Source organism: Malaclemys terrapin, chromosome 10 (genome assembly GCF_027887155.1).
Source record: "Malaclemys terrapin pileata isolate rMalTer1 chromosome 10, rMalTer1.hap1, whole genome shotgun sequence".
Lineage (NCBI taxonomy): Eukaryota > Metazoa > Chordata > Testudines > Emydidae > Malaclemys > Malaclemys terrapin.
The window spans coordinates 39,878,357-39,906,061 of NC_071514.1; the positions used below are offsets into that span (position 1 = coordinate 39,878,357).

The 27,705-nt window shown below is 52.9% G+C and overlaps 1 protein-coding gene across 3 annotated transcripts in view; it reads right to left on the minus strand.

The window, feature by feature from the left end:
* SHF (Src homology 2 domain containing F) overlaps positions 1–26,934 on the minus strand; it is a 65,453-nt gene extending 38,519 nt beyond the window's left edge. For 2 of the 3 annotated variants that reach the window (XM_054043065.1, XM_054043066.1), the window contains exon 1: positions 26,504–26,934. In XM_054043065.1, the coding sequence (XP_053899040.1) occupies positions 26,504–26,905 (402 nt within the window). In that variant the 5' untranslated portion in view covers positions 26,906–26,934. Of the gene's footprint in view, positions 1–26,023; positions 26,131–26,503 lie in introns of those variants that run through there. The other variant, XM_054043067.1, reaches the window with a different exon arrangement.
* Positions 26,935–27,705: the final 771 nt, after the last annotated feature.

The following is a 27,705-nucleotide window of genomic DNA, read 5'->3' on the forward strand; positions in this document are numbered from 1 at the left end:
CTCTTCTAACATACACACAGGCAGGGCCACACCCAGCTGCAGATCAACTCTGGGAAGATTCAGCTTAAGGGACTTGCCCCAGCACTCAGGTGTCCACCTCCCTGGGAGTGCAGACCCAAAAGGTATATTATGAAATTTGCCTCCTTCCTCAATTTTCGCCTCCCCCATACCCCAGTTACAAATTACAGAAACTGGGTTATATTATAAACAGAACAAATTTTATTAACTACAAGGCAAATTTTAAGTGGTAAAAAGGGTAGACAACAAAACAAAGATTACTAAGCAAATGAAACCAAACACACAAACTAAGCTAGTTTCACTAAAGAAATTGGTTACAAATATTATTTCTCACCCAGATATTGTTGCAGGCAGATTACAGAAAGTCCTGAAAAGCTGCTGCACTGGTCTCCCTCGTGAGACCTCATGTATTATTACTCACAAGCTAGACGCCCTTCCAGCTTGGCTTCAGCCCTTCTCCCCTCAGTTCAGTTTTTGCTTCCTGGTCTTTTTCAGTGTCTCTTTGGATGGGGAGGCAGAGAAGAACCACGATGATGTCACTCCCCTGCCTTATATAGCTCTTGTGTAAGGTGGGAACCCCTTGTCTTCTAGTGGAAAACCACTGGCATTCCAAAAGGGGAGGAGGGCTATCCAGTTCCAGGTGACTCGGACCCTGGTCTCAAGCATTCGTAAAACTACAATACCCACCTGGGGAAGTGAGGAAACAGATTGACAGAGCAAGACGGGTACCCAGAAATCACCTACTACAGGACAGGCCCAACAAGGACAATAACAGAACACCACTGGCCATCACATACAGCCCCCAGCTAAAACCTCTCCAGCGCATTATCCACGACCTACAACCTATCCTGGAAAATGATCCCTCACTCTCACAGACCTTGGGAGGCAGGCCAGTCCTTGCTTACAGACAACCCCCCAACCTGAAGCAAATACTCACCAGCAACTACACACCACACCACAGAAACACCAACCCAGGAACCTATCCCTGTAGCAAACCTCGTTGCCTACTCTGTCCCCATATCTACTCTGGCAACAGCATCAGAGGACCCAACCACATCAGCCACACCATCAGGGGCTCATTCACCTGCACATCCACTAATGTCATATATGCCATCATGTGCCAGCAATGCCCCTCTGCCATGTACATTGGCCAAACCGGACAGTCCCTCCGCAAAAGAATAAATGGACACAAATCGGACATCAGGAATGGTAACATACACAAGCCAGTAAGTGAACACTTCAATCTCCCTGGTCATTCTATCACAGATTTAAAAGTCACTGTCATTGAACAAAAAAACTTCAGAAACAGACTTCAAAGAGAAACAGCAGAACTAAAATTCATTTGCAAATTCAACACCATTAATCTGGGCTTGAATAGGGATTGGGAGTGGCTGGCTCACTACAGAAGCAGCTTTTCCTCTCCTGGAATTGACACCTCCTCATCTATTATTGGGAGTGGACTACATCCACCCTGATTGAATTGGCCTTGTCAACACTGGTTCGCCACTTGTGAAGTAACTCCCTGCTCTCCATGTGTCTGTATATAATGCCTGCATCTGTAGCTTTCACTCTATGCATCCGAAGAAGTGAGGTTTTTACTCACGAAAGCTTATGCCCAAATAAATCTGTTAGTCTTTAAGGTGCCACCAGACTCTTTGTTGTTTTTGTAGATACAGACTAACACGGCTACCCCCTGATACTTGACAACATGCAAGGCACTAAATTTAGCCGTATGGAGTGGAAATCCATCAACCTCAACAAAAAACTTGCACAGATACAGACAGACATCATCTTCCTCTCCAAATGCAAACAGATGGACATCATACCAAAAGGACTGAAGGTAAAAAATCCATTGCAATCAACATACTACACTGAGTATGGTGAGAGACTGTGCCACACACTCTCAAAGAAACTGAGGAACCACCTGATCAGCATCCTGTACAGCAGACAGGAGAAGATCAAGAATGAGCTCTCAGAACTGGAGACTCTCATACAATACCAGCCTTCTACACAAACTTCAACGTGGCTGGACTTTACAAAAATGAGACAAGCCATTTACAATGCACATTTCACTTCTCTACAGTGGAAAAAGGACTGTAAGCTATCTAAACTAATACCTGCTACTGGGGGCTATAACAATGGTACCCTCAACTCATCTAACAACATTGTCAATCTTTCCAACCACACACTTAGCCCAGCAGAAGAGTCTGTCCTATCTCGGGGACTCTCTTTCTGTCCCACCATCCCCACGAACATGATACAGTTCTGCGGTGATTTGGAAGCCTACTTTCGTCGTCTCCGACTCAAGGAATATTTTCAACGCACCACTGAACAGTGCACTGACCCACAGGAACCTTCCTACCAACACTACAAGAAGAGGAACTCTGCGTGGACTCCTCCTGATGGTCGAAATGACAGACTGGACCTCTACATAGAGTGTTTCCGCAGACGTGCACAGGCTGAAATTGTGGACAAACAACATCACTTGTCCCATAACCTCAGCCGTACAGAACGCAATGCCATCCACAGCCTCAGAAACAACTCTGACATTATCATCAAAGGGGCTGACAAAGGAGGTGCTGTAGTCATAATGAACAGGTCAGATTATGAACAGGAGGCTGCCAGGCAACTCTCCAAGACCACATTCTACAGGCCACTATCCTCTGATCCTACTGAGGAATACCAAAAGAAACTACACCATCTGCTCAAGAAACTCCCAGCTACAGTACGGGAACAAATCTACATGGACACACCCCCAGAACCCCGACCAGGGGTATTCTATCTGCTACCCAAGATCCATAAACCCGGAAACCCTGGACGCCCCATCATCTCAGGCATTGGTACTCTGACAGCAGGATTATCTGGCTATTTGGACACTCTCCTCAGACCCTATGCTACCAGCACTCCCAGCTATCTTCGAGACACCACCGACTTCCTGAGGAAACTACAGTGCATTGACGTTCTTCCTGAAAACACCATCCTGGCCACCATGGATGTAGAAGCACTTTATACCAATATTCCACATGAGGATGGACTACAAGCTGTCAGGAACAGTATCCCTGATGAGGCCACAGCAAGCCTGGTGGCTGAGCTTTGTGACTTTGTCCTCACCCACAACCACTTCAGATTTGGGGACAACTTATACCTTCAAGTCAGTGGCACTGCTATGGGTACCCGCATGGCCCCACAGTATGCCAACATTTTTATGGCTGACTTAGAACAACGCTTCCTCAGCTCTCGTCCCCTAGTGCCCCTCCTCTACTTGTGCTACATTGATGACATCTTCATCATATGGACCCACGGAAAGGAGGCCCTTGAAGAATTCCACCTGGACTTCAACAATTTCCACCCCACCATCAACCTCAGCCTGGACCAGTCCACACAAGAGATCCACTTCCTGGACACTACAGTACAAATAAGTGATGGTCACATAAACACCACCCTATACCAGAAACCTACTGACCGCTATACGTACCTACATGCCTCCAGCTTCCATCCAAGACACATCATACGATCCATTGTCTACAGCCAAGCCCTAAGATACAACCGAATTTGCTCCAACCCCTCAGACAGAGACAAACACCTACAAGATCTTTATCAAGCATTCGTAAAACTACAATACCCACCTGGGGAAGTGAGGAAACAGATTGACAGAGCAAGACGGGTACCCAGAAATCACCTACTACAGGACAGGCCCAACAAGGACAATAACAGAACACCACTGGCCATCACATACAGCCCCCAGCTAAAACCTCTCCAGCGCATTATCCACGACCTACAACCTATCCTGGAAAATGATCCCTCACTCTCACAGACCTTGGGAGGCAGGCCAGTCCTTGCTTACAGACAACCCCCCAACCTGAAGCAAATACTCACCAGCAACTACACACCACACCACAGAAACACCAACCCAGGAACCTATCCCTGTAGCAAACCTCGTTGCCTACTCTGTCCCCATATCTACTCTGGCAACAGCATCAGAGGACCCAACCACATCAGCCACACCATCAGGGGCTCATTCACCTGCACATCCACTAATGTCATATATGCCATCATGTGCCAGCAATGCCCCTCTGCCATGTACATTGGCCAAACCGGACAGTCCCTCCGCAAAAGAATAAATGGACACAAATCGGACATCAGGAATGGTAACATACACAAGCCAGTAAGTGAACACTTCAATCTCCCTGGTCATTCTATCACAGATTTAAAAGTCACTGTCATTGAACAAAAAAACTTCAGAAACAGACTTCAAAGAGAAACAGCAGAACTAAAATTCATTTGCAAATTCAACACCATTAATCTGGGCTTGAATAGGGATTGGGAGTGGCTGGCTCACTACAGAAGCAGCTTTTCCTCTCCTGGAATTGACACCTCCTCATCTATTATTGGGAGTGGACTACATCCACCCTGATTGAATTGGCCTTGTCAACACTGGTTCGCCACTTGTGAAGTAACTCCCTGCTCTCCATGTGTCTGTATATAATGCCTGCATCTGTAACTTTCACTCTATGCATCCGAAGAAGTGAGGTTTTTACTCACGAAAGCTTATGCCCAAATAAATCTGTTAGTCTTTAAGGTGCCACCAGACTCTTTGTTGTTTTTGTAGATACAGACTAACAGGGCTACCCCCTGATACTTGTCTGCATGGCTGTGGCAGTCATTGCTCCTAGACTGTCTCCAGTGTCCACAGGAAGACTAAGCTTTTTCACAGTCCATTGTCTCTGCTAATGGCCCATTAGCTCTGTCTGGCTTTTCCATTGTTGTACCTGAAGGGCTGGTTGGGGTTGACACCCAAAGTAACACATTTGAAATACAGATACATAGTTGACAGGTTTCCCAGTGGTAGCCCTGTTAGTCTGTATCAGCAAAAACAACCAGGAGTCCTTGAGACTTAGGCCTTGGCTACACTCGCGGATTCACAGCGCTGCCTCGGCAGCTCTGTGAAGCGCGAATGTAGTCACGCCGCCAGCGCGAGAGAGCTCTCGCAGCGCTGCAAGTACTCACCTCTCCGAGGGGAATAGCTTGCAGTGCTGCGAGCGAGCGTGCAGCGCTGCAGGCGCTGATTATACTGGCGCTTTACAGCGCTGCACTCGCTGCGCTCGGGGGGGGGGGGGGGGGATTCACACCCCTGAGTGCAGCAAGTGCAGCGCTGTGAATTGCCAGTGTAGCCAAGGCCTAACAAATTTATTTGGGCATAAGCTTTTGTGGGCTAGAACCCACTTCTTCAGATGCATGGAGTGGAAAATACAGGAGCAGGTATAGCACATGAAAAGATGGAAGTTGCTTTACCACGTGTAAGGTCAGTCTAATGAGACAATTCAGTTAACAGTAGGATATCAAGGGAGGAAAAATAACTTTTGTAGTGGTAATGAGAGTGGCCCATTTCAAACAGTTGACAAGAAGGTGTGAGTAACAGTAGGGGGAAATTAGGTTTAGGTTTTGTAATGATCCAACCACTCCCAATCTTTATTATTCAGACATATGTGATGGTGTCCAGTTTGAAAATTAATTCCAGTTCTGCAGTTTCACGTTGGAATCTGTTTTTGAAGTTTTTTTGTTGAAGAATTGCCACTTTTAGGTCTGTTATTGAGTGCCCAGGGAGACTGAAGTATTCTCCTACTGTTTTTTTAATGTTATAATTCCTGATGTCAGATTTGTGTCCATTTATTCTTTTGCGCAGAGTCTGTCTGGTTTGGCCAATGTACATGGCAGAGGGGCATTGCTGGCACATATCACATTGGTAGATGTGCAGGTGAATGAGCCCCTGATGGTGTGGCTGATGTGGTTAGGTCCTATGATGCTGTCCCTTGAATAGATATGTGGACAAAGTTGGCATGGGGGTTTGTTGCAGGATTTGGTTCCTGGGTTCCACATCCATGCAAACTGGTCTGCAGCAACGCCAGACCTCACCTTGCTTTCAGATCTCAAGCTCCGACCCTGGCCTGACTCTGACCCTGAGTCTTGTCTATTGATCCTGGCTCTAGCAATTACCTGCTTGCTGACTGTCATCTCGTGATGACCTTCGATTTGCGGACACCAGCTCAGCAGTGCCTACTAGGCCAGACTGCTTACACTCCAGTCCATTACACGAGCAAAGCCAGGGAATGGGGCGTGAGCAGGCATCCAGCAGAGGGATGCTTCGTGTCAGCATCAGGGTCACAGCACTTGGGAGCAACAGCAGAGACAGCATGAGAGTAAAGGGGGTTGCAGGAGCCCAGCAGGGCAGGTGCCTGTAGCCTTCAACGCTAGTGGAGGGGCGAGTCAAAGGCAGAGCAATCCTCACACCCGCCACTGCAGGGTGCCTCCTGCCTATGCCCATGTGGCTCTATTTGCCCTGGGCAGTGCCTGCACAAGCCAGGCTGTGAACCCCAGATGCAACAAGGGTCCCTGGGGCTGGGGCAGGGGCACCACAGCAGCTGCTCCACTGGGGAGCCTGAAGCTAGGCCAAGCAGGCAGGGCCAGGCCAGGAGGGAGGGGGCAGGATGAGTGCCTGAGGAGCTGAGGCTTATCTCAAAGCTGCCCCCTTGCCTCAAGGCAAACACCCTGCCTGGCACAGGCTACCCGGGTGCCAGAAGGTGGAAGTGACTGACCCCCGAGCCCTGCAGCACTCCAAGAGCCTGACTGGAAACAAAGCAGTTGGGGCGGTACTTACCATGAAGCCTGACACAGCCTCTCCCCCATGGAGGGAGCTGGACTGACCAGGTGGAGCCACCCAGCAGTCCTCAGGAGCGGAAGGGGCTCCATCTGCCTGGGGGCGGCTGCCTTGGGAGCCACCCCATGCTCAGACACAAGCACTTCCCAGCCTCCTTTGTGCCTGGCCCATCACCGGCTCCCCCAGTGACGGAGACAAGCAGACACAGCTACCAAGGCCAGTCAGTCAGTTCTGGGGCTGAGAGCAACTTTGCTGGGAGGAGAGGGAGAGGGGAAGGGTAAATCTCCAGCGGCCTGCACCTCCTGGCTCTGAGCACACAGGGCCCTCTGCAGGGGGAATAAAAATCAATGATTTAAAGAAAATAATTTTTTTTTAAATCAGATTTTTTTATTTTCTCATTTAAATGCTAATAATTTTTTCTTTTTAAAAATAAATCTGTTTAAAATGAAATCAGAATTTAATACAAAATATGATTCGGCCTGAACTTCTTATAACCTCTTAAAACGTGTAATAAAAAAAAAAAATAAAAAAAAAATAAATAAATAAAAACACGAATCCATGAGCCTCTATGAAAACACTGAGTTGAAAGCTGCCTTTCTATATAAAGAAATAATCAGCGGGAAACACCTCACTTTTGAGGTCAAGCTTCATAAATAGGGCGCATAGGTCAGCCTACATAACTTTGCAGCCTGTCTCATTTTCAAGAGATTTTGGTGAGACTAGGAAATTTAAGCTCCAGTCACTTTCACTCTGGCATATTTGAACATTTTCCCAGACTGACCTCAATTAATCAGTTTAATTCACTGACTACAGTTAACCCCTCTGTTTCATAAATCATTTAGTTGTAAACATGAAACATGTTTTGATAAGAGAAGTCGATGTATCCAAAACTCTGAAGATTGTTTTACTTAAAAATACATTTTATATGCCGTGTTGTGTGTTTAATTAAATTCCAGTTACCATGCTAACACAGCTAGATGTGATATCATGAGCAAAAAGTTCATTATCTAGTAAATAAGCATATACCATTTCCCAACATACTAAAAATTAACTAAAAAAGTTAAGAAGAATGAAATTATGAAGCTATATAATTGCTTAAATAAATGTACATAGTTATAGTGCACTCTCCTAGATAGTAAAAAGCTGTACCAAATCCAGCATAAAGGCTCTATTTCGCTGTAAGTCAACACATTTCGATAGTTATAGCAACCAATGAGCATGCACCGTTCTTTAGAAAATAACTTTATACAAGTAACTGACGCACAAATGGAAATGATGATTTAAATCAATCCAGTCTGGCCCTCTGCCAGCAAGCTGAGCTAGCTCTCCAAGAACAGCCAGCCTCTGGCTTGCATCAGGAGGCAGGAAATTTGCTATCATTGTTCTCTGGCAGCTCAAAGCCATCCTAGGAACAAGCAGCGTACGGCACTTCCTAGCACAGCGCCTGCCCAGCCATGCTCTATTTACAGCCATTTCCTAAACGCAGGGCTCCCAGCTGGCTAACCAGCACAGAGCTGAGCACAGCCCACAGAGCTGAGCAGCACGCAGCTCAAAGTAATACGGGGAAGAAACCCATGGCTCAGCTTGCCACTAAGAAGAGACCGGATTTACCACAGCTGCTGGGCCCTGGGACCATAGCCACAGACTCACCACGATCAGAGCTGGAGTAGGGCCCACAGTCAGCTTATGGGGGCAGGGCAGGAATGGGCCGTAAGGCTCATTCCCCAGCCAGGCTAGAAATTGCTAGAGTCAAGCAGCTTCCAGCCATTGCACAGGAAGCACCATGGGTACTCAGCAGTGCCTAGAACCCAGGGCTGTGGGAACTGTGCCCAGACAGAGGAGCCTGCGTGTCCCTGCCTCATCTGCTCCACAGACAAGGGGTGGCCTGAGATGGTGCTGGTTCTTTCGCAGTCAGCAGGACAAAGCACAGTGCTGGTCAGACCTTGACTCCTGGAGGCCAAAGCCCAAATCACTAGCACAATGAGGTGGGGAGACCTGCCAGCCACACAGGATGTGTGAGCATGGATCCTTAAAGAACACGCAGAGGCTGATCCACCCTCTCACCATTAGGGGTCAGTGAGACAAGCATGGGGGCAGGTTACCCCACATCTGGTGCACTCCCTCTGCAGTTGCTGGCGCAGGCTACTGAGCTAGATGGACCTCGGGTCGGATCCAGTCTGGCGATTCCTGTAGCCCTAGAAACAGGGCTGAGTAACAGGGGTGGGGAGTTATATCTTATAAACGTGCATCCCGTTCACATCAGATGTGCAAATACACAGAGACCCAAACACAATCCCCCTCCCTCTGTTACACACACACACACACACACGAGATGTCTAACCGTGCTGTAATCACATACCCGACTGCAATGTGCACATGCACGCGCTCTCACAGGCAGGTATATGTGTGGACATGAAAACATACAGATATGCGCACGCCACACAGATGGGCATGGACAAACACTGACACTCCCAGAAGCAAGCGTTTACACACAACCCTCACTCTGCCTGTGCTCCTAGAGAGTGAATCTTCCTTGATCAGCCTTCGGGAGGAAGCACAGGGCTGGGGTTTCCCAGCGCCCTTGGGGCTCTGAGAGCAGAGACATTGCATTTGCTTTGTGGGAGATGCTCAGGCTGTTTGGCTCACCCAGGCCACAGCGGCATCTCAGAACTCTTTATGGTGGCAGTAAAGTTACAGCCAATAAGGCAGCTTCCTAGCAGGGAGAGGAGCCACATCTGTTTTCTTGAAAGTTCAAAGCCTTTCCTTTCATGTTAGCAATAAATTGTCACGATGAAAGCCAGGAAGGCAGGTCAGGGGCTTAGCTGTGAGCAGGGTGGGGGAGGGGATGCAGTGTCTAGGCAGGCAGGCTCCAGGCCCACCTAAAAGCTGTAAGGTTCAGAACCCCCATCTCCTCAGGGATGTCCTGGACAGCTGCTCTGAACAGGCCCGCCAGCCTCAAACCCATCATGAGCATCGAGTGTCACTGGCAAATGCAAACCTCAGCAGAGACTCAGAGGTACACAGATTCAAAGGCCAGAATTACTCTCCCTGTTAAAAATTTACACCATATTTCCAGTCCAAATTAGTCTAGTTTTAACTTCCAGCCATTGGATGGTGTTAGACCTTTTCCCTACTAGACTGAAGGGCCCACTCAAATATTTGTTCCCTGTAGAGGTACTTATAGACTGTGATCAAGTTACCCCTTAACCTTCTCTTTGTTAAACTAAATAGATTGAGCTCCTAGAGTCTATCACTAGAAGGCAGGTTTTCTAATACACTAATCATAGTCATGGCTCTTCTCTGAACCCTCTCCAATTCATCAACATCCTTCTTGAATTGTGGGCACCAAAACCGGACTCAGCATTCCGGCAGCAGTCCCACCAGTGCCAAATACAGAGGTAAAATAACTACACTTCTCCACTTCAAGATTCCCGTTTATACATCCCGGGTTGCATTAGTTCTTTTGACCGCACGGTCACACTGGGAGCTCATGTTCAGCTGATTCTCCACCACAACCCCCAAGTCTGTTTCATTCTGTAAGTATGACCAACATTCTTTGTTGCTAGATGTATCCATTTACATTTAGCTGTATTAAAACGCACATTGGTTGCTTGTGCCCAGTTTACCAAGCAATCCAGATCGCTCTGAATCAGAGACCTGTCCTCTTCATTATTTACCACTCCCCCAGTTTTTGTGTCATCTGCAAACTTTACCAGTGTTTTCTTCCAGGTCACTGATAAAAATGTTAAATAGCACAGGACCAAGAACCAATCCCTGTGGGATCCCGCCAGAAACACACAGGTTTGATGACAATTCCTTATTTCCAGTTATGTCTTGAACCCTATTCGCTAGCCAGTTTTTAATCCATTTAATGTGTACCATGTTAATTTGATATTGTTCTAGCTTTTTTAATTAGAATGTCATGTGGGACCAAGTCAAACACCTCACAGAAGTCTCAATCTATTACGTCAACACTTATCTTTATCAACCAAATCTCGTTACAAAAAAAATATATTGAGTTAGTTTGACAGGATTTATTTTCCATAAACCCATGTTGATTTGCATTAATTACATCACCCTCCTTTATTTCATCATTAATCGAGTCCCTACCGCACCATTAACTTGCCCAGGAGCAGCGTCAGGCTGATAGGCCAACAGTTACCTGGGTCATCCTGTTTACCCTATTAAACCCCTGGCACAACATCAGCTTTCTTGCAGGACCCCATCTTGTGCTTTATCTGTCAGGGCATTGATCCATACACATTCAAGATCGTTTTCTTTCCAGTTATCACTGACTTGGAAACGGTGATGCCATTTTTGACACAGAGTGCCACTCCCCCTCCCCTTTTGCCTGCTTGATCCTTCATAAATAGGTTATAACCATTGATTTTACCATTCCAATTGTGCGAATTGCCCTGCCAGGTTTCAGCAATACCAGCTCGATTGAATTTTTGCTCATAAATGAGCAATTCCAATTGCTCTTGTTTGTTACCCAGGCTCCTGGCATTGGTGTACACACAATTCAAGAATTTCCTCTCTTCGTGTCCTTTGGTTACTTAATTAATTTTGTTCTCAAGTCTCGATTTTGTGCTGAGTGCCCATTTCTTCCCTCTCTTACCCTCTCCTTTTGCTATTAGTTTAACCCACACCTGACTACTCTAGCCAGCCTGTCCCCGAGGAGATTGGTCCCCTTTCTACCGAAGTGGAGGCCATCCAGCCTATACAGACCCCTTTCCCTAGAAGGTGGATCAATTCCCAGAGAACTAAAGTTCTCCACCCCGCACCACTCACCGGGCCAGGGTTTACTTCCAGAATCTCCAGACATGGCAACTGTGGCATGATATGCCCCATTCCTCCAGAACCTCAACAGCAGGGAGACACAAATATAAGAGGAAAGACCGTGGCTTCCTCACCCCCTTCAAGGGCACACTCCAGCCCTTCTACTTCATCCCCAACTGATACCCAAAGGCTATTCGGATCCCACCTTCTGCACACTGTTGCTCCAACGTAAAGTTGTAGCAGTGCCCTCAGCAGCAGGAGAAAGAATTACATCCCCACCGCACGGACCGTGGGGCAGTCAGTCAATATTGACACGACAGCACACAAGGTCACTGAGGAGGTTAAGTGTGACCAGGGGAGTGGCCGTCTAACACTTTCACTGTAAACACTCCTCAGGAAGTATTTTTGAAGACCTCTGATGCCTCCATGGCTTGCACCAGGGCTGTGAAATTCAGCAGAGGGATAGCCCTGGGGTCAGGGAGGTGCCATTTACTGAGCCCACCTAAATCCAAGCAGATTGGGCTGAGTTACCAGCTGCTGAAAATAATCATTTCTCATCTGCACTGTGCTCGCTCTAGCTTGGACACGGCTTGCTGCCAAAACCCTTGGGCTCTATTAACCCTGCACACACACACATGCACACCTGTGCACACACACTGTCACTGAGCTGCACAGAGCACCTCCAGAGCGCTTCACAACCCTAATAATTGAGCAAAGAGTTCATACCCCACTGAGCAGTTACCAAGCTGGGAATAGAATCCAGGAGTCTAACACGGCAGCCCCACTCTCTACAGCTTAGCCACCCTGTGTCTCAGACACATCTGCCAAATCTAAGTGTGGGGCTATGCTGCCTGTAAAGGAGGGCTACTTGTGCAGATGTAATCCAGTCAATGTGTTGTGCATCTTCTCAGAGTGGCTGATCCACAGAGGATAACAGACTACTCCTGCAGCCAGCTACTGGAGTTAGTGCTGTATCTCCAGTGGTAAGAAGTCTATGCTGAAGGTCCAGAAGGACCAGCCTTACTGATGGGAGCAGGAATTTCAGCTGCAACAGAAACTGGTTTGGTTTTGGGGGGGGGGGGGGGGGGGAGGTTTAAACTAGGAAATTACACACAAAATCTATGTTAAAAAGTTATTTAAATTTAAAGCCGAGCATTTGCAGTTAGGAAATGCCAGAATGTAGGTTGCCCATTGAACTTTAATTCAAATCCTTGCTTGCATGCATTATGACAGCCTCTAATTACATGATCACAGACTATTCTTTGCAGAGGCCCCCTGCCTCATTCACTACGCAGGCTGGAGCTGCTGTGGGGATGAATCAGGGCTGTGTCGTGAAGGAGGCTGTGTCCTGTAGGACCCCTGCCACGTCTGTTGCAGAAGTTGGAAGGCGTGTAGTGAACAAAGTGCGGGGTTGAAGATGAGAAAGGATGGCCTCATGGCTGTGGCAGATGAATGCTAATGAGAACTGGATTCCATCCCTGCCTCTGCCACAGAGCTCCTGTGTTACGCTGGGCAAGTCACTTGCACCAAACTTTTCACGGGTGATGAATAGTTATGTGCAGGAGTGGCAGAAGGTCCCTAAAAGTGGGGGGCCACTGGCACCCGAACTGTGGCCCCACCCCGCACACCACCCCTTCCCCTGAGGCCCACCCTTGCACTGCCCTGAGACCCCGCTTGTGTGCTGCCCCTTCTCCCTAAGCTCCCACCCTAGCATCACCCCTTCCCCAGAGGCCCTGCACCCATGCCACCTCTTCCCCCCAAGACCCTTCCCTCCACTCACTCCGCTCTGCCCCCTCCCCTGCGTCGCTCGCTCTTATGGCCGGTAAAAGTGTGTGGGGGGACATGGCCCCCTGGTTCCCCCTGTTCTGGTGCCCCTGGTTGTGTGTGCCTCATTTATGGGCATCCAACTCAAGTCACCTGGGGGGGGGGGGGTCTGCAGGAACGAGCACAGAGCTTGGAATCAGGAGGCCCCAAGTTCAAATCCTGCCTCTCACTGGCCTATACCATGGCTTCACGCACTTGACTTTGCCTATCTGTCCGCACCCCCTCTGTCAAATGAAGATGGCCCTTCCTCACCTGCCTCTGAGGATGAGGGTTAATTAGCCTCTGTCTGTATAGGGTGAGGAACTGCTTACTGCTCTGACACACCAGGCCCTCAATGCCACCTGTTGGGTACTCAGTCACTGAGTGTAGTGAAATGTAGTGAAAACATGCACCTGAATCTCCATCTGCAAGTGTCCCATCTGGAGGAACCCAAATCCACCCCCCTCCGTGCACACGCGCGTGCCCACACACACACACACACACACACGGGTGTTGAGAAGTTACATCCATTGACACCTGAGCTGCTCCGATCCTGCACAGATGAGCAGCAACCCAGAGAAGCCCAGGAGACAATGGAGGACAATCCCCCATTCTATGCGGGGTTTGCAGGGGGTGCAGTACACAAAGCAGGGGCCTCACATCACATGTCAAGGAACCAAAGAAATCCTGAGCTTTAGCCCCATTCCTTGAGCCCCACCCATCCTGTGTGCTGGATGAGGCAAGGGTCCCGCCAGTTACAGACCATATCACAACTCTGACACACACGGGGGTCAAAGGAAGATTGTCTGGACAACTGCAAAACTGGCATTTTCCCTAGGGCTTCGTGCCCTGCAGGGTGTTCTTTCCTGCATGCAGCACTGCTGGCATGTAAGACATCATGCACACATGAAGAACCGGAGTGGGGCTGTCACTCCACTGACTAGCCGCACAGGAGGGCGGAGGTCCAGATAGCTCGGCTCCCAAGTGGCAGCCGCACACGACTGCCTCCTGTTACTGGTACGTGGTGGCATGCTGCTCAGCTCCTGTTGGTGCTGGGACGCTGTCTCGGCCCGAGAAGCTCCCATGCTTCGGAGCATGCTGCGGAGGCTCTGCAGGAGCTTGCAAAAGCCCAGCCCTTCCCCAACACATGGTTCCTCTCTGAGCCCAGCCCTGCCACTATTCTCTTACTTAACTGGCCTCTCAGAGTTGGTAAGACAACTCCCACCTGTTCATGCTCTCTGTATATATATATATATATATATATATATATATATATATATATTATCCTCAATATATGTTTCACTCTATATGCATCCGAAGAAGTGGGCTGTAGTCCACGAAAGCTTATGCTCTAATAAACTTGTTAGTCTCTAAGGTGCCACAAGTACTCCTGTTCTTTTTACTATTCGGGGAGCGTGCTCAGAGCTGGCCCGGTCACAGCGCTCCTGGGCTGAGAGACAGGGCTGGCCCCGGGTCAGCTGTCTGCAGCCATGCCAGGACAGTTATCCAGCGGTGGGGACGTGGGCGCTGCTCAAAACCGCACAAGAGAGACGTGATTTCCTCACCCCAATCTGGCTCCCAGCCAAGCGGGGAGAGCACCGGACTCTGGGCGGTGCACAGGATTTGCTCCTCCCTGATGAAGACAGGACCAAGAAGGTGATGCCCACTCTCCACAGAGCCCCCTTGGGTCTCAGGCTTGTCAACACTGGAACGTTCATTGGTATTAAGGCCGGGGGTGGGCTTAAAGCACACCGGCTCTTCCAGGACAGCCCCACATGCAGACAAGCCCGCAGGGTCCCACGGGATCTGTAGCTGGGCTCTTATGTCATTAGGCGCTTTCGAAACAACACTCAGTCTGTTAGGGTGTATAAACGTGTGCGTGCTCAGCTCCGTTAGCACAACAGGCAGCCTAATCTTGCTCGGGTACTTACATTCACTGTGTGCAAGAACAAACCAAACCAGACAGAGAGACGAGACTGAACATTAAATGTGTATTTCACACACACACACACCATGACACAAATGCACAGGCTCACACTACCACACACACACACACACCAGGCCTGTGCACATGACAACGCACACATCTCGTCACCCCAACGCACACAAGCAGACTGGTTTGTGCACTATTTTCGTCAATACCTGGGAATTGAACTAGGAACCTCCAGAGCTGCTACAACTTGAGATGGAGAACTGGTCTCCTTAGCTGGGGCTTTAATAACTCACATCCTGTGCGGATCGGCACCGAGCAAGACGTGGACCATGCGTTCACCAGGGGTTACAGGCGCAATCCAACCAAACACACAGATGCATATATACTGTAGCACCCTAATGTGCACACACACACACCACATTCAACACACATCATACTTGAATGCACACCACAGTGCACTTACCAACACACACACACACACACACACCAGGGTTGTGCACACACCCCAACATACAAACTTATGCAAACATTCAAATAAAAGAATTTCATTAATTGTGAACAAGTGGCTTGTGTGAAAGTCTGGCCTACAGAGGGGATACGGAGGGGTGGGCTGGAAGAGCGCCAGCATGCAGTGGCTGTAGAGCACGCAGGGGTGCACGGGGCTGCAGCTGTCTTGAGTAGGGGGCTTTGTGTCCTAGCAGCAGAGGTCAGAAGTAAGGTTGCCTGTAGAATCTGAACTACAAATGTCCTAACTGCCGGCTCTCTGCAGAACTACTGCTACTTCCAAAGGTCCGTGCCAGTTCCCTGATAGACAGTCACCCACTTGGCGCCCAGTCCAGGCAGCCCTGGATACAGCCACCCTTCGCACGGAAAGCAGGATTTTGTTTTAAGGATGCTGGCCAGGAGGGTGGGCAGTCAGACTTGTAATGTCAGAGGATTAGCACACAGCATTAACCACTGAGCAACTCCCAGAGGTTTAGATCCCTGGGGAACGGGCAAGAGTGCCCTTGGCTCTTCAGAACCATCTCTGACACTTCCCTTTTGGAGCTGACATTTGTTACTGTCAGCCTTAGCCCAAAGGGGAGCCGCAGAGGCAAGTCGGAAGAGAAGCCGCTGAGCTTTTCAGAGCTGGGGAAACGCAAGCCCAAGCTGCTGTCTGCTCCGAAGGCCATGTCTCTAGCAGCGGTCCCCCTGGAGCAGCTAGTGTTCCTGCGTGTGCTGTACGATCACGTAGTGTACACATGCTCAGGGAGCCGTAGGAACTGCAGCTTTTCGCTTTGGGGGCAGGTAAAGCTCAGCTGTGAAGGAGGCCGGAGGCCGGCTTTTCCACGCAACGCGGCTTCTAGAGCAGAAGGGTGCCGGGGAGCATTGCCCTGGTACCATCACCACAAGCCAACAGAGCTTGGGTCACAGGTGGGGCTCAGCTATTGGCTGATGAAGTCGCATGAGCCTATCAGTTAAAATGAAGCTGCCCATAGAAGCAGGTAAGGGTGCAATGGGAGTAATGGCCTGGCAGGTCCCTATAACTGGGCCTGGGTCTTCCCTGGGCGGGTCCTACACAGCACACCCAGCCACAAGGGTCCCTGCACAGCTGGGCCTTGCCCCAGCTGCTCACCTGTGGCACCCACGGGCCCAGGGCAGCGCAAGAGAGACAGACCAGACAGCCAGAGACCCTTGTCCCCCTCCCTCTCTGCATAGCTCCAGGACCAATCCTGGCCCCTCTGCTAGGGGCTGAGCTCAGCAAGGTGACCAGGGCAAATCCAGCCAGCCACGCTCCCCAGAAGGGGCAGAAAGGGAGCAGCACTGTAGTGAGCTCAGCTCCAAGCCAAGAACAGAGGGGGACATGTACCCAGCCCCCCAGCACCAGAGCCCTAGTGCAGACAAGGCTCCAGCAGCCGTCAGAGCGCGCTCTAAGCCTGCTCAGCACCAGTCTGCACAACGCAGTGTGAGAGATATCAGCCCCTTATCTACAAGAATGTTCCCACCTTCGCTACCTCCAGGGAGCTGCCCCAGAGGAGTCCCCTCAGAAATAGGTCTAGTGGAGACAAAACTGGGAGGGCCCCACTCCCCGAGGGCAGGCATCCCCAGTGCTCAGGGTGGGGGGCAGTGGTTTCAAGACATAGCTTCTCCCACAGAGCCACCAGATCACAAGCCATCAAGGGAAACAGAATAGCCCAATGCTAGGAGGAGTCAGGACTCCTGGTGCTATCCCCACTTGTGCCAGCGACTCACCGTGTGACCCTGGATGCAGCACTTCACTCCTTTGTGCCTCAGTTTCCTCATCTGTATAAAGGGGCCCATGACACTGGCCCCACAGCACGAAGAGAACACAGGAATGCTTGCAATGCACTTTGAGATCCTCAGAGGGGCGAGGCTAAAGACAAGCAGGATAAACCTGCCCCTGCAGACAGCAACCTGCCGCACCGCTCCCAGAACCTCTCTCTTGTGTGCCCCCCACTGGCAGCATCACACCATGGGCCAGAGGATACCCAGGATCCTCCTGACATGCCCAGCACCACCACAGACATCTCCTTGCGAAGAATGCCCTCCCCCAGCACCAGGCAGAGTCATTCCCTGTGGGCAGCACTAAAGAGCCAAGCTGCTATTCACAGCCTACCAGGGCAATTGCTGTCAGCAGCCCAGCAAGCACCCCAGAAGCCAGCATCCCAAAGGCCGCATGAAGCCAACATCTCAAAAGCCGAGAGCGAGGGTGTTTCTGAGAGAAATCTCCACCGGTTACTGGAGCAGGGCTGAGCCAGGTCCCCTGCTCCCCCTCCCCACTGCATGGAAGATGTCTCTGGCAGGCCATGCAGAGCTGAGGGAGGGTGAGGTCCTGCTTCGAGCTGCAGAGCAGGAAGCAGCCTGTAAAGCCCGCCCTGCAGCTCGGAGGACAGGCTGCATCCCACACAAGCACAGAGTCCGACCGGTAATTCTGCATTATGCAGGGAGGCGAGGCGGCTCGCCTGGGGGCAGGAAACTGCACCCAGCTTACCAGGCAGAGTGGGCGAGCTATCGCATTCCCCGGAAAAGCACATGCTGGGCACAGAGAGGCTGCCAGGCTGGTGCCCTCTACCCACAGACCTCCTGAAGGCCCAAGTAGCCTCTCCATAACCAATGCCAACTACACACCTTCCAGCCGAATGTCTGCCACCTCCAGCACTGGGGCTGCCAGACCTGCCTGCAGAAATAACCCCCTGGCCCCACGCACATCCTGAGCAGTAACTTTTCCAGTGCTTAATTTGTGCCAGGGCTGAGCCCCGGCACCACTGGGCTTGACAGTTCGGAGCCCCGGCACCTCTGGGCTTGACAGTTCGGAGCCCCGGCACCTCTGGGCTTGCTGCATCAGTTATCAATGTAAAAAACCTGCTTGAGCCCTGGCACCTCTTTCGTTACAAGATAAGCGCTGCCTGACCCAAGGGCTGATGGGCATAGCTGTTGCTGTTGCACACGCATGCCATCACTAGTGACACACAGCGTGACTCACTAGCTAGTGACACGCTGCACTCCTGAGATGTTCTGTCCCTCCCCGCCCAGCACTTCCTGCTCAAGGCCCCCAGGGTGGCACAGTGCGCCCTATGCAGTCACAGCAGAGCCAGTGCTGCCAAAGTGCTCTCACCAACCTGCCCAAGGCACAGCTCCCAGACCACTTGAGCCTCTTCCTGCAGCTCCAGCACTGCAAGCGGCTGCATTGGCCATGCTCAGCCAGGCCTCTCAGCCCCACTCCCACCTGCTGCTTGTGATTATCGCTCCCCACACGCAGCCCAGCTTCCTCCTCAGGTCCCTTCCTGTCCTCCCTGCTCAGCAGGCCTGTGGATTTCATTAGCGAGCAGCTCACTCTGTCAGCTCCTTAACGAAGATGTTAAACAAGCCCCGAGTGAGCTCCAAGCGACCCCTGCAGCAGCTCGCCAAGCGAATGTCGTGCATTGCCATTAGCACTGTGCTGGCTTCACCCCACCTCTGCTGAGCCCTCATCTGCACTTGCAGGCCAGCTGATCAGACTCCATCTGCCAGAGCAGCTCTTCTCAGCCTGCTCCTGTTCCCTCTCCCTCACCTCTGAGCCAAAGTCCTGGAGCAGGACATAGCATGGACCATCCAGGGCACTAAGAAACACTTCCATCAGCAGACAAGGAGGATGGCCCAGTGATTAATGCACTGCCCTGGGACACAGGAGTCTTGAGTTCAGTTCACAGCTCTGCCACAGACATCCTGTATGATCTTGAGCAAGTCACTTAGTCTCTCTGGGTCTTAGTTCCCATCTCTGAAATGGGGACTCCAGCCTTGGGAGGCAGGGTGGAGCTATACACAGGTGAATGCATAAAGACTGTGAGCAGCTCAGACACTTTGAGAACGTGGGCCAGATAAATACCTCCCAGAAACAGAAAGCCCAGAGCCTTAACTGCATCAATTCCAAGACAGACTCCACCCCCGCCCCCACCCAGGATTACAGTCACACTGATCTGAGCCTGCCTGCTGCACAGAGGGCAAAGCCCTATCAGTCCAGGGAGAAGCCGAGATGAGGCACGTGGCCACAGGCTCCATGCCAAGGCCCCATTCCCTGCTGGTTTCCCATTTCCCTTACTCCTGCTGATTTGCCTGGTGTCTCATCCAGCTTTACAGCCTCTCCCTGCAGAGAAGAGAGTCGGGGGTCAGAGCAGTGGCATAGCCAGGTCCTAAGTGCAGGGGGAGCAAACATAAAAAAGGCGCCCCCCCTTGGCTCCTCCTCTGGCCACGCCCACCCCTTGGCTCCTCCTCCAGCTGCTCCGCACACACACACCCCCCGGCTCCTCCAGCCGCTCCACGCCCCCAACTTTTGCTCCTACAGCCACACTGCAGCCATGCTGCGCTCCCCCCCCTCAGAGGGGCTCGGTCCAGGGGGAGGGGGCCGGGTGCGGTCTGTCCCCGTGGCTCGGGCGGGGAGCTTCCTTCCAGCTCGTCTCCTCCTAGGCTGGGAGCAAGTGCCAGACTCGCTGTCCCTCCTCCCCAGCAGGGGCTCAGGCAGAGCGGGCTAGCAGCGAGGGCTAGCTGGGGCTGGCCGCTCCCCCCAGCAGAGCAGCAGGCACAGCCTTTGGGGAGGCCAGAGGACTCCTCATGGCGGATGTGGGGGGAGAGCCGCACGGCTCTGGCCCCGTTCCGGGAACCGGGGCCGCCGCCCTGGGGCCTGAGCTGGGCTGGAGCCATTGGGGCCAGGGGTGCTCGGCTGGCGCCGCTCAGCCAGGGCCAGGACTGGGCCGGTGCCGCTGGGGCCCGAGCTGAGCCGGGACAGAGCCGCTGGGGCTGGGACTGGCGCGCTTGGTCGAAACCGGGACCAGCACCCCGGGGTCCAAGCCGAGCCGGGCCGGAGCCACTGGGGCTGGAGCCGCCGGGGCCAGGGGTGCTCGGCCAGCGCCGCTTGGCCAGGGCCAGGACCGGACCGGCGCGCTCAGCCGGAGCTGCTGGGGCTGGGGCCAGTGCCCTGGGGCCCGAGCTGGGCTGGAGCTGCCGGGGCCGGGGGTGCTCGGCCGGCACCGCTTGGACAGGGCCAGGCCCGGGCCCGGGCCCATGCGCTCGGCCGGAACCGGGGCTGGCGTCCCGAGGCCCGAGCCAGGCCAGAGCCACTGGGGCCGGCGCGCTCAGCCGGGGCCAGAGGGAACCGCTCAGCCAGGGCCGGACTGGGCCGTGCCGCACCTCCCTAGAGCCCTCCTCCTTGCGTCCCCGTCCCCCCCAGCTTACCTGCTGCTGCCGGCCTGCCCCTGCTTGTTTTCAGACTTCCCGCAAACATCTGATTCAGGGGAGGGGAGGGGAGGAGGGGGAAGTGAGCTAGGGGAGGGGTGGACAGCTGCGGGGCCCTTTTAGGCGTGGCCGGCCCTGCTCAGGTGCCGCTTCTGAAAAATGTGATGAGGGGAAGCGGCTGCTTCCCCTGCACCCCACTAGCTACGCTACTGGGTCAGAGCCCTGGGCAGTGGGCTCAGTTGTGCAGGGGATCGAACTACACCAAAGCATGTTCCGTGGTCTTGCCTTGGTGAGAAGCTGCCATGCTGGACAGGTACCCAAGTGACCAAGCCCAGTGAGGGGTCCCCCCCCCCGTGGGGGGATTCCTGTGACTGGTAACACTGTGCTCCAGAGAGTAGGATTCGGGCAGGACCCCTCGTCCCAAAGACATGAAGGAATCTCTCATTTCTCGTCAGCCCTAAGTACAGGTCCTAATTCCCAGCCCTCATCTGCAGACAGGGTACAGCAGTGAAAGAGCCGGTGGGGGTGCTGTGATCCATCAGAGTGGATGGGACAGCACTGATGCTGTGGGGGCGCATCACCTTAACTCTACAGCTTCCCAGTCTCTGAAATCCAGGTACTGTTTTCGTGCATTTCTAACCCCTTCTGGCTCCCGTGACCGACTCTGGCCCAGGAGTCACACCGAGAACACATCTCAAACAGGACTTCTATTTAGAAATGTACATCTGGGGCTTCTGACACAATATGCAATGACCCACGAGAGTCCCGTAGTGCCAGCTCTAGCCATGTGTTTCAATGCCAGGAGTCGCACACAGAGAGGGATGGGAGGCTCTGGTTAATAAGAGCTTGTGATTGTACAGATGAGAGTCAAGGTTTCTCCGGGCTCCCAGGCTGGAGCACCTTCCTGGTGTTTGGTAGAGGAAGACTGGTCTCGCTGGCACTCACAGAGCTATTTGTGGCTACAAACCCCATCTGGCCCTGCAGAGTCAACAGCTTTTCACTGTTTAGGTCTTGGAGCTGGTTCTTGGTGTCTGGCACTGGAGCTCAGCAAAGACAATGCCTTCCATAGGCACTGCCTTCTGCTGCCCTATGTGGCCCCAAGAAAACAGCACAGGCAGCTATAATTTAGAAAACAGATCTGGGGGGAGGGAAGGGGGCTATGCTGCATTTCAGGACCCCCTTGACCAAACAACCCCAATTCACACGGCTCTCTGTCCCAGCCCTCGGGCTGCCACACCAGCTTGCTAACTGAAGCTGACATGCAACGTCGGATCGGAGTGGGGAGAAAATTGGGCTTTCAGCAGAAACATTGCTGCCTCCTTTCCTGCGGTGTCGCCACTGCTCCTGCTTAATAAACGAACCAGCCTGGGAAGGACGGGATTTCATTTTCATTCATGCATGCTGGAGACTTTTCCCCTCCAATCTTCCAGCTGGTTTCTGAGTTTATCTACCCAGGAAATGTAGACAAATGGACTAGAATATCGCCAGAGACTCCCCTCTCACCCCCACAAGCAGGGGAACCCTACATTCTGCAACAAGACTCCCCAGTGTTCTGGGGCACCAGGCCAGGGAGCCTGTGGCAGGTTCATTTAAATCAAAATGTCAGGTTTTAATTAAATAGGAAGGTGAATAATGCAATCAGCAGAGCACCCCCCTCATGTTATTTGGATATTAAATCAAATGCTTCTTACCCCGCGGCTCTCCACCTCCCCCCCCCCCGACACACACACACTCTCTCTCTCATACTGCACAGCCTAACTACACTGCAGCAATTGTTATGGGGTAATCAGGGAGGAAGTTTAGCTGAATGTTTCTGCTACAATGACCAGCACTGAAACAGTTAATAATGTTGACAATTAATTTGTCATCTTTAGGATAGAGACTTAAACTATCAAGAGGCATGAGGTGGCTCCCCCGTCTCAGACGATTGTGTCAGGCTCTCTGCAAAGTCAGGCAGATGTTACTGAACACGTAGTACTCAGGGCACCTTGTCAAGATTATCTTCACAACCAGGACTAAAAAGGGTTAGTTTATTAAAAAGAAAGCTCAGATTCGGGAGCAGTGATACCTGCAGTCTGAGCAACACTGCAGCCATGCTGTCATGTGATACAGTCCTGCATGCGCTGGCCTTCGAGCACAGCGGCAGTCTGAAACACCTCTGATCATTCACTCTGACTTCCTGCATCGAGAGGCCAGACAACCTCAACCAGTGAACCCTGTATCAAGCTCAACAGCCGGTGGGTGAGCAACTGTGGATCTTTTAGCGACAGACATCCAAACCTGCTGTAAATCAAGCGATCAAGAATCCACCACAACCCTGCTCCCATGGTCAATTGCACTCACCACTAAAAATATACACTGTATTTTCAGTTTGACATTGTCTAGCTTCAACTCCCAGCCTTTCTCTGCCTCTGGCTGCTAGATTAAAGAGCCCTCTGCTAGTGAAAGTCTCCTCCCCGCACAGGTGCTTATAGACCATGAGTTAATCGTCTCTTATCCTTCTCTTTGAAAAGACAGACTGTGCTTTAGTCTTGCATTATAAGGCAGATATCCTTTGCTGAACGCTCTCCAATTTTTCAACTTTCTTTGTGAAGTGTAGCCCCCAGAACCAGGATCCAGTAATGGTCTCACTAGTGCCATACACAGAGGTGATCTCTTCTCAGTATTCTGTTAAAAAATCCACTCCTCTCCCCACAGATTCACATGGGGAGCTCATGTTCAGTTGATTATCTATAATGATCCCTAAGTCTTTTCCAGAGTCCCTGCTTTCCAGGATACAGTCCCCTATCCTGTTGGTATGGCCTGCACTCCTTCGTCCTAGAAGCACGATCTTGCATTTGGCTGGATTATAATGCATGCCGTTTGACTGCACCCTGCTTTACTAAGCAATCCAGATGGCTCTGTCATAGGGACTGTCATTTACCACCCAACCAATCTTTGTTTCTCTGCAAACTTCCCCAGCAATGATAATTTATAAAGAAATTGAACAGCCCTGGGCCAAGAACAGACCCCTGCAGTGCCCCACAAGAAACATCCCACTCATTGCTGATTGTTCATTAACAAACAATTAGCGAGATCTATCAATTAGCCAGTTTTAGTCCATTTAAAATACACCCTCTGGATTTTGTAGAGTGCTTTTTAATCCAAATGACATGCGGTGCTAAACCCAAGCATGTTATTACATCAACACAGTTACCTCTATCAACCATACTTGTCATCCTGTCAAAGGGAGATATCAAGTTCATTTGACAAAAGCTGTCTCCCGTGAAGCTGTGCTGATTGACTTTAGTTCCGTTTACTGGCGGAAATCCCGTGTCAGCGGTTCCACGGCATAGCCCAAGACTGGTGGCAGGCTGTCCCAGCTTCCTGGCCCATTTACCCTTCTTAAATACTGACATGACTGTGGCCAGTGTCAGCAAGTCTCCTCCTGCATCCTCCCAGGGGTTTGAGGTTCTCTCTTCCCCAGCCTGGGATTATTTCTCCCCCACCCAGCCTGTCTGCTCCCTCCCATGTTACCCCAAGAGTTATTCTGTTGCTCCTGCTGAGCCCCATGGTGCAGAGCAGGGACAAAATGATGGAAGTCTCATCTCCCTGTGCCCGGGCAGTCCCTGCAAGATCAGAGATAGATGAGGCTGCCCTCCGGGAAGTGGCAACACACTGCTGGGGAGCATATGTAGGAGGCGTCAGAGTAAAGAGGGCAGGATAGTGGCGATGTCCTGCCTAATTCCAATCCCTGAGGAACTGGCACAAATGCCATGAAGTACAACACAGGACAAACTCCCCAACAATGTAGAGAATGAAGCTGTCCATCGCTTCGCGCCCGACACACTGCCTGGACAGAGCACTAACGCACCCGCCTGGTCAGGATCAAACAGCCCCACCGCACCGGCAGATGGGGCATGACACAGACGAAAGGGGGGAGCTCTTATGCTACCAAGCACAGATTAAAGGAAAACCAAAGTGTGACAGGCCGCTTGGCTCACTGCATGGGATAATGCTGACAGAGCTAACCGTGCAGCGCTGAACCTGCTGTAGGGTGTAAACCAGCACTCGGGCAGGGACAGTGCCTGTCTTTGCACTGAGTGCACTGCTGGGAACAAACAAGAATACAATGGGGATGGGAAAGGGGACCAGCACATGCAAAATCAGGGCTTCGTCTGCCACTACGCTAAGCCCGGAGGCCATGGGCCCAAGGCACTTGTATTTCATCCAGCACACTTGCACTTCTGGGGAATCTACCTGTTTAAGGCAAGGAGGTGGTGGAGGCTGCCAGAGACGCCTCTGCCTCACACAGGGAGCTGCTATTGACATTTGAGTGCAATGTTCTTGCTGTCAGGACAATGGATGGAAGGCGTGACACTTACAGCCCTAGCTCACACATAATGCTGTGAGCTATTTCGGCACAAGTACAGCTCTTAATGAGATCTCAAACAATGGGAGGCAGTGTCCCTCTGTGGAAAGGCAGCTCTCAGATTGCCAAAAGGAACCCCACTTGGCCAGGAGAAGCCTCTCGGCCAGGGCAACAGCCCTCAGCTCAGCAGCTGAAAGAGACAAAGCCATGCCCCCTCCACCACCTTCCTGTGCTCCAGGCTGCGCTCAGCAGCATATAGCAGGCACAGGGGGCTCTGGCAGCTCCAAGTCCCTCTCACAGCGGGCCCACGCGAAAACAGGCCTGGCCCCAAAGAAAATGAAGAGTTGTGACTGGTCAGGGACTCTGGAGTTAAGCCGATAAGGAGGGGCTGTTGCAATCCCTTCTCAGACCCACCTCTCTGGGCAGACCCGTGCATCACTTCCAACCACCAAGCCCACATGTCATCAAGCAATGACTCACTCTGAGCTCCTATCTGCAAAACCCCTCTGTGCAAGATCAGCTCCAGGCTGCGGTATCGAGTAGCCATTAATGGCTTACCCATGTGTGGCACCTATCCCACTCTGCTCCTGCCAGAACAGACCTGTGTCCCTGGCTCCAGTGCAGGCACATAGATGCTGGAACTAGGGGTGTAGCCACACCCCCCGGCTTGAAGTGGTTTCCAGCATATACAGGGTTTACAGTTTGGTTCAATGGCTCTTAGCACCCCCACTAGACAAACTTCTCCAGCGCCCCTGGGTGGGCATGCTGGGAGCACCTGGCAGGTCGGTGGAGCTCCTGGGTCTTTGCTTCAGAGCTGCTCTGCCTGGCGAGCAAAGAGTTAAGCAATCCTGCCGCTGTTGCAGTCTCTGACGGGAGGCGGCCAAGTTAGTGGAGGGTCCCCGCCGCCCGGCCGTGGCGGAGCAGGAGCGCAGTAAACAAACGCGCAGAGCAACATGTGGCCTAGCCCGTGCCCCCAGCTCGGCCTCCTTCCCGCAGCTCCCTCCGGCCGCGCACTGCAGCGGGGTCACCCAGGGGCGCTCGCTTGCTTGCTCGCTCGGGCGGGGTCCCGGCCGCAGGGACTCTCCGCCCCTGGGCAGGGCGCCGCGAGGGGCTCGCTCCCCGGGCACCGCAGGCTGGCTGCGGGAAGCCACGGGCGCCGCGCCCCCACGAGCCGGGCCCCTAGCCGGGGGCTCCGAGCCAGCGAGCCCCGCTCCCGCACTCCGCGGCGATCCTGGGCAGGGCGCGGGACTCTCACCTGCTCCGGGGCGGGCTCCTCGGGCGCCTTCTCCGCCGCGTCCACCTTGATGAGCCGGTGCTTGGGCGAGCCGTAGCGGGCATCGGGCGCGAGCCCCCCCGGGCCAGCCCCCGTGTAGGGGTCCTCGAAGTCCCGGTCCCGCTGCAGCTTGTAGGCGGCCAGGATGTCGGGCTGGGCCGCGGCCGGGCAGAGCGGAGCGGCGGGGGCGCCCCCCGGCGGCGGGGGCGGCTGGGGCAGGCCCGCCCGGTAGTCGGGCTTGGGCGGTGCGGGCGGCGCGGGCTTGGCGCTGCGGAAGCCCAGGTGCTCCCGGAGCCAGCGGGCCATGCTGCCCACGCACTGCGGGGCCCCCCCGGGCCCGGGCCCGGCGCGCTCCGAGCCGGCAGCGGCTCCGCTCAGCAGCATCGGGACGGGCGGACTGAGAGCGCCGAGGCGGCGGCGGCGGAGCCCGGAGCCCGGCGCCGGCCGGGGAGGGGGGAAGAGCGGGGGAGGCGGCCAAGGGAGGCGGCCAGTGCCACCTGCCGGAGCCGTGGCGCCTGCTGCACCGACCTGCGCTGCGCCCCGGTAGCCCGCACAGTCCTTCCTGCGTCCCCGGGCGCCCCCGGCTCTTGCGCCCCCCCAGTGCCTCCTGCACGCTTCTCTGCTGCACCCTTAACACCCCCCGGTACTTCCCTGCATGCCATACTGTACCCCCAGGTTCACCTGTGCCCCACACTGGTCCCTGCATGCCATACACCCCAATGCACTCTCCTGACCCCCTCCCCACATCACACCCTATCTATACAACTCTCATCTCTCACACTACCACCTCTAACCTACAACCCTCTTGTCCCTATGTACCCTACTGTGCCCCATCCTTGCATCCTCCAACACCCGGCTTCTTGTGCCCCCCTACATGCTCTGAACCCAAATACTGCTCTCCGTGACCCCTGCCTGCACTCTGGCACCCCCTCCACATCTCCCCTCAACCCAAAGCACCCCCCATCTAAACAATGATTGGTCCAGCCCCAGCACAAGGGCCACAGAGGGCCAAGGACAGTGCTAGGGGGTGGGGTGCAATCACCCACAGTGTTAGAAATGCTCCCTTCGCCACAACACCCCTCCCACTGTGTGCCCCATGCAGGGCAGCTGGCACTGGAGCTGCCATCTAAGGGTCCTGGTTCTGGCTGGGCCACTCTTCTGTCCCCTGGCCATGAGGTGGTCAC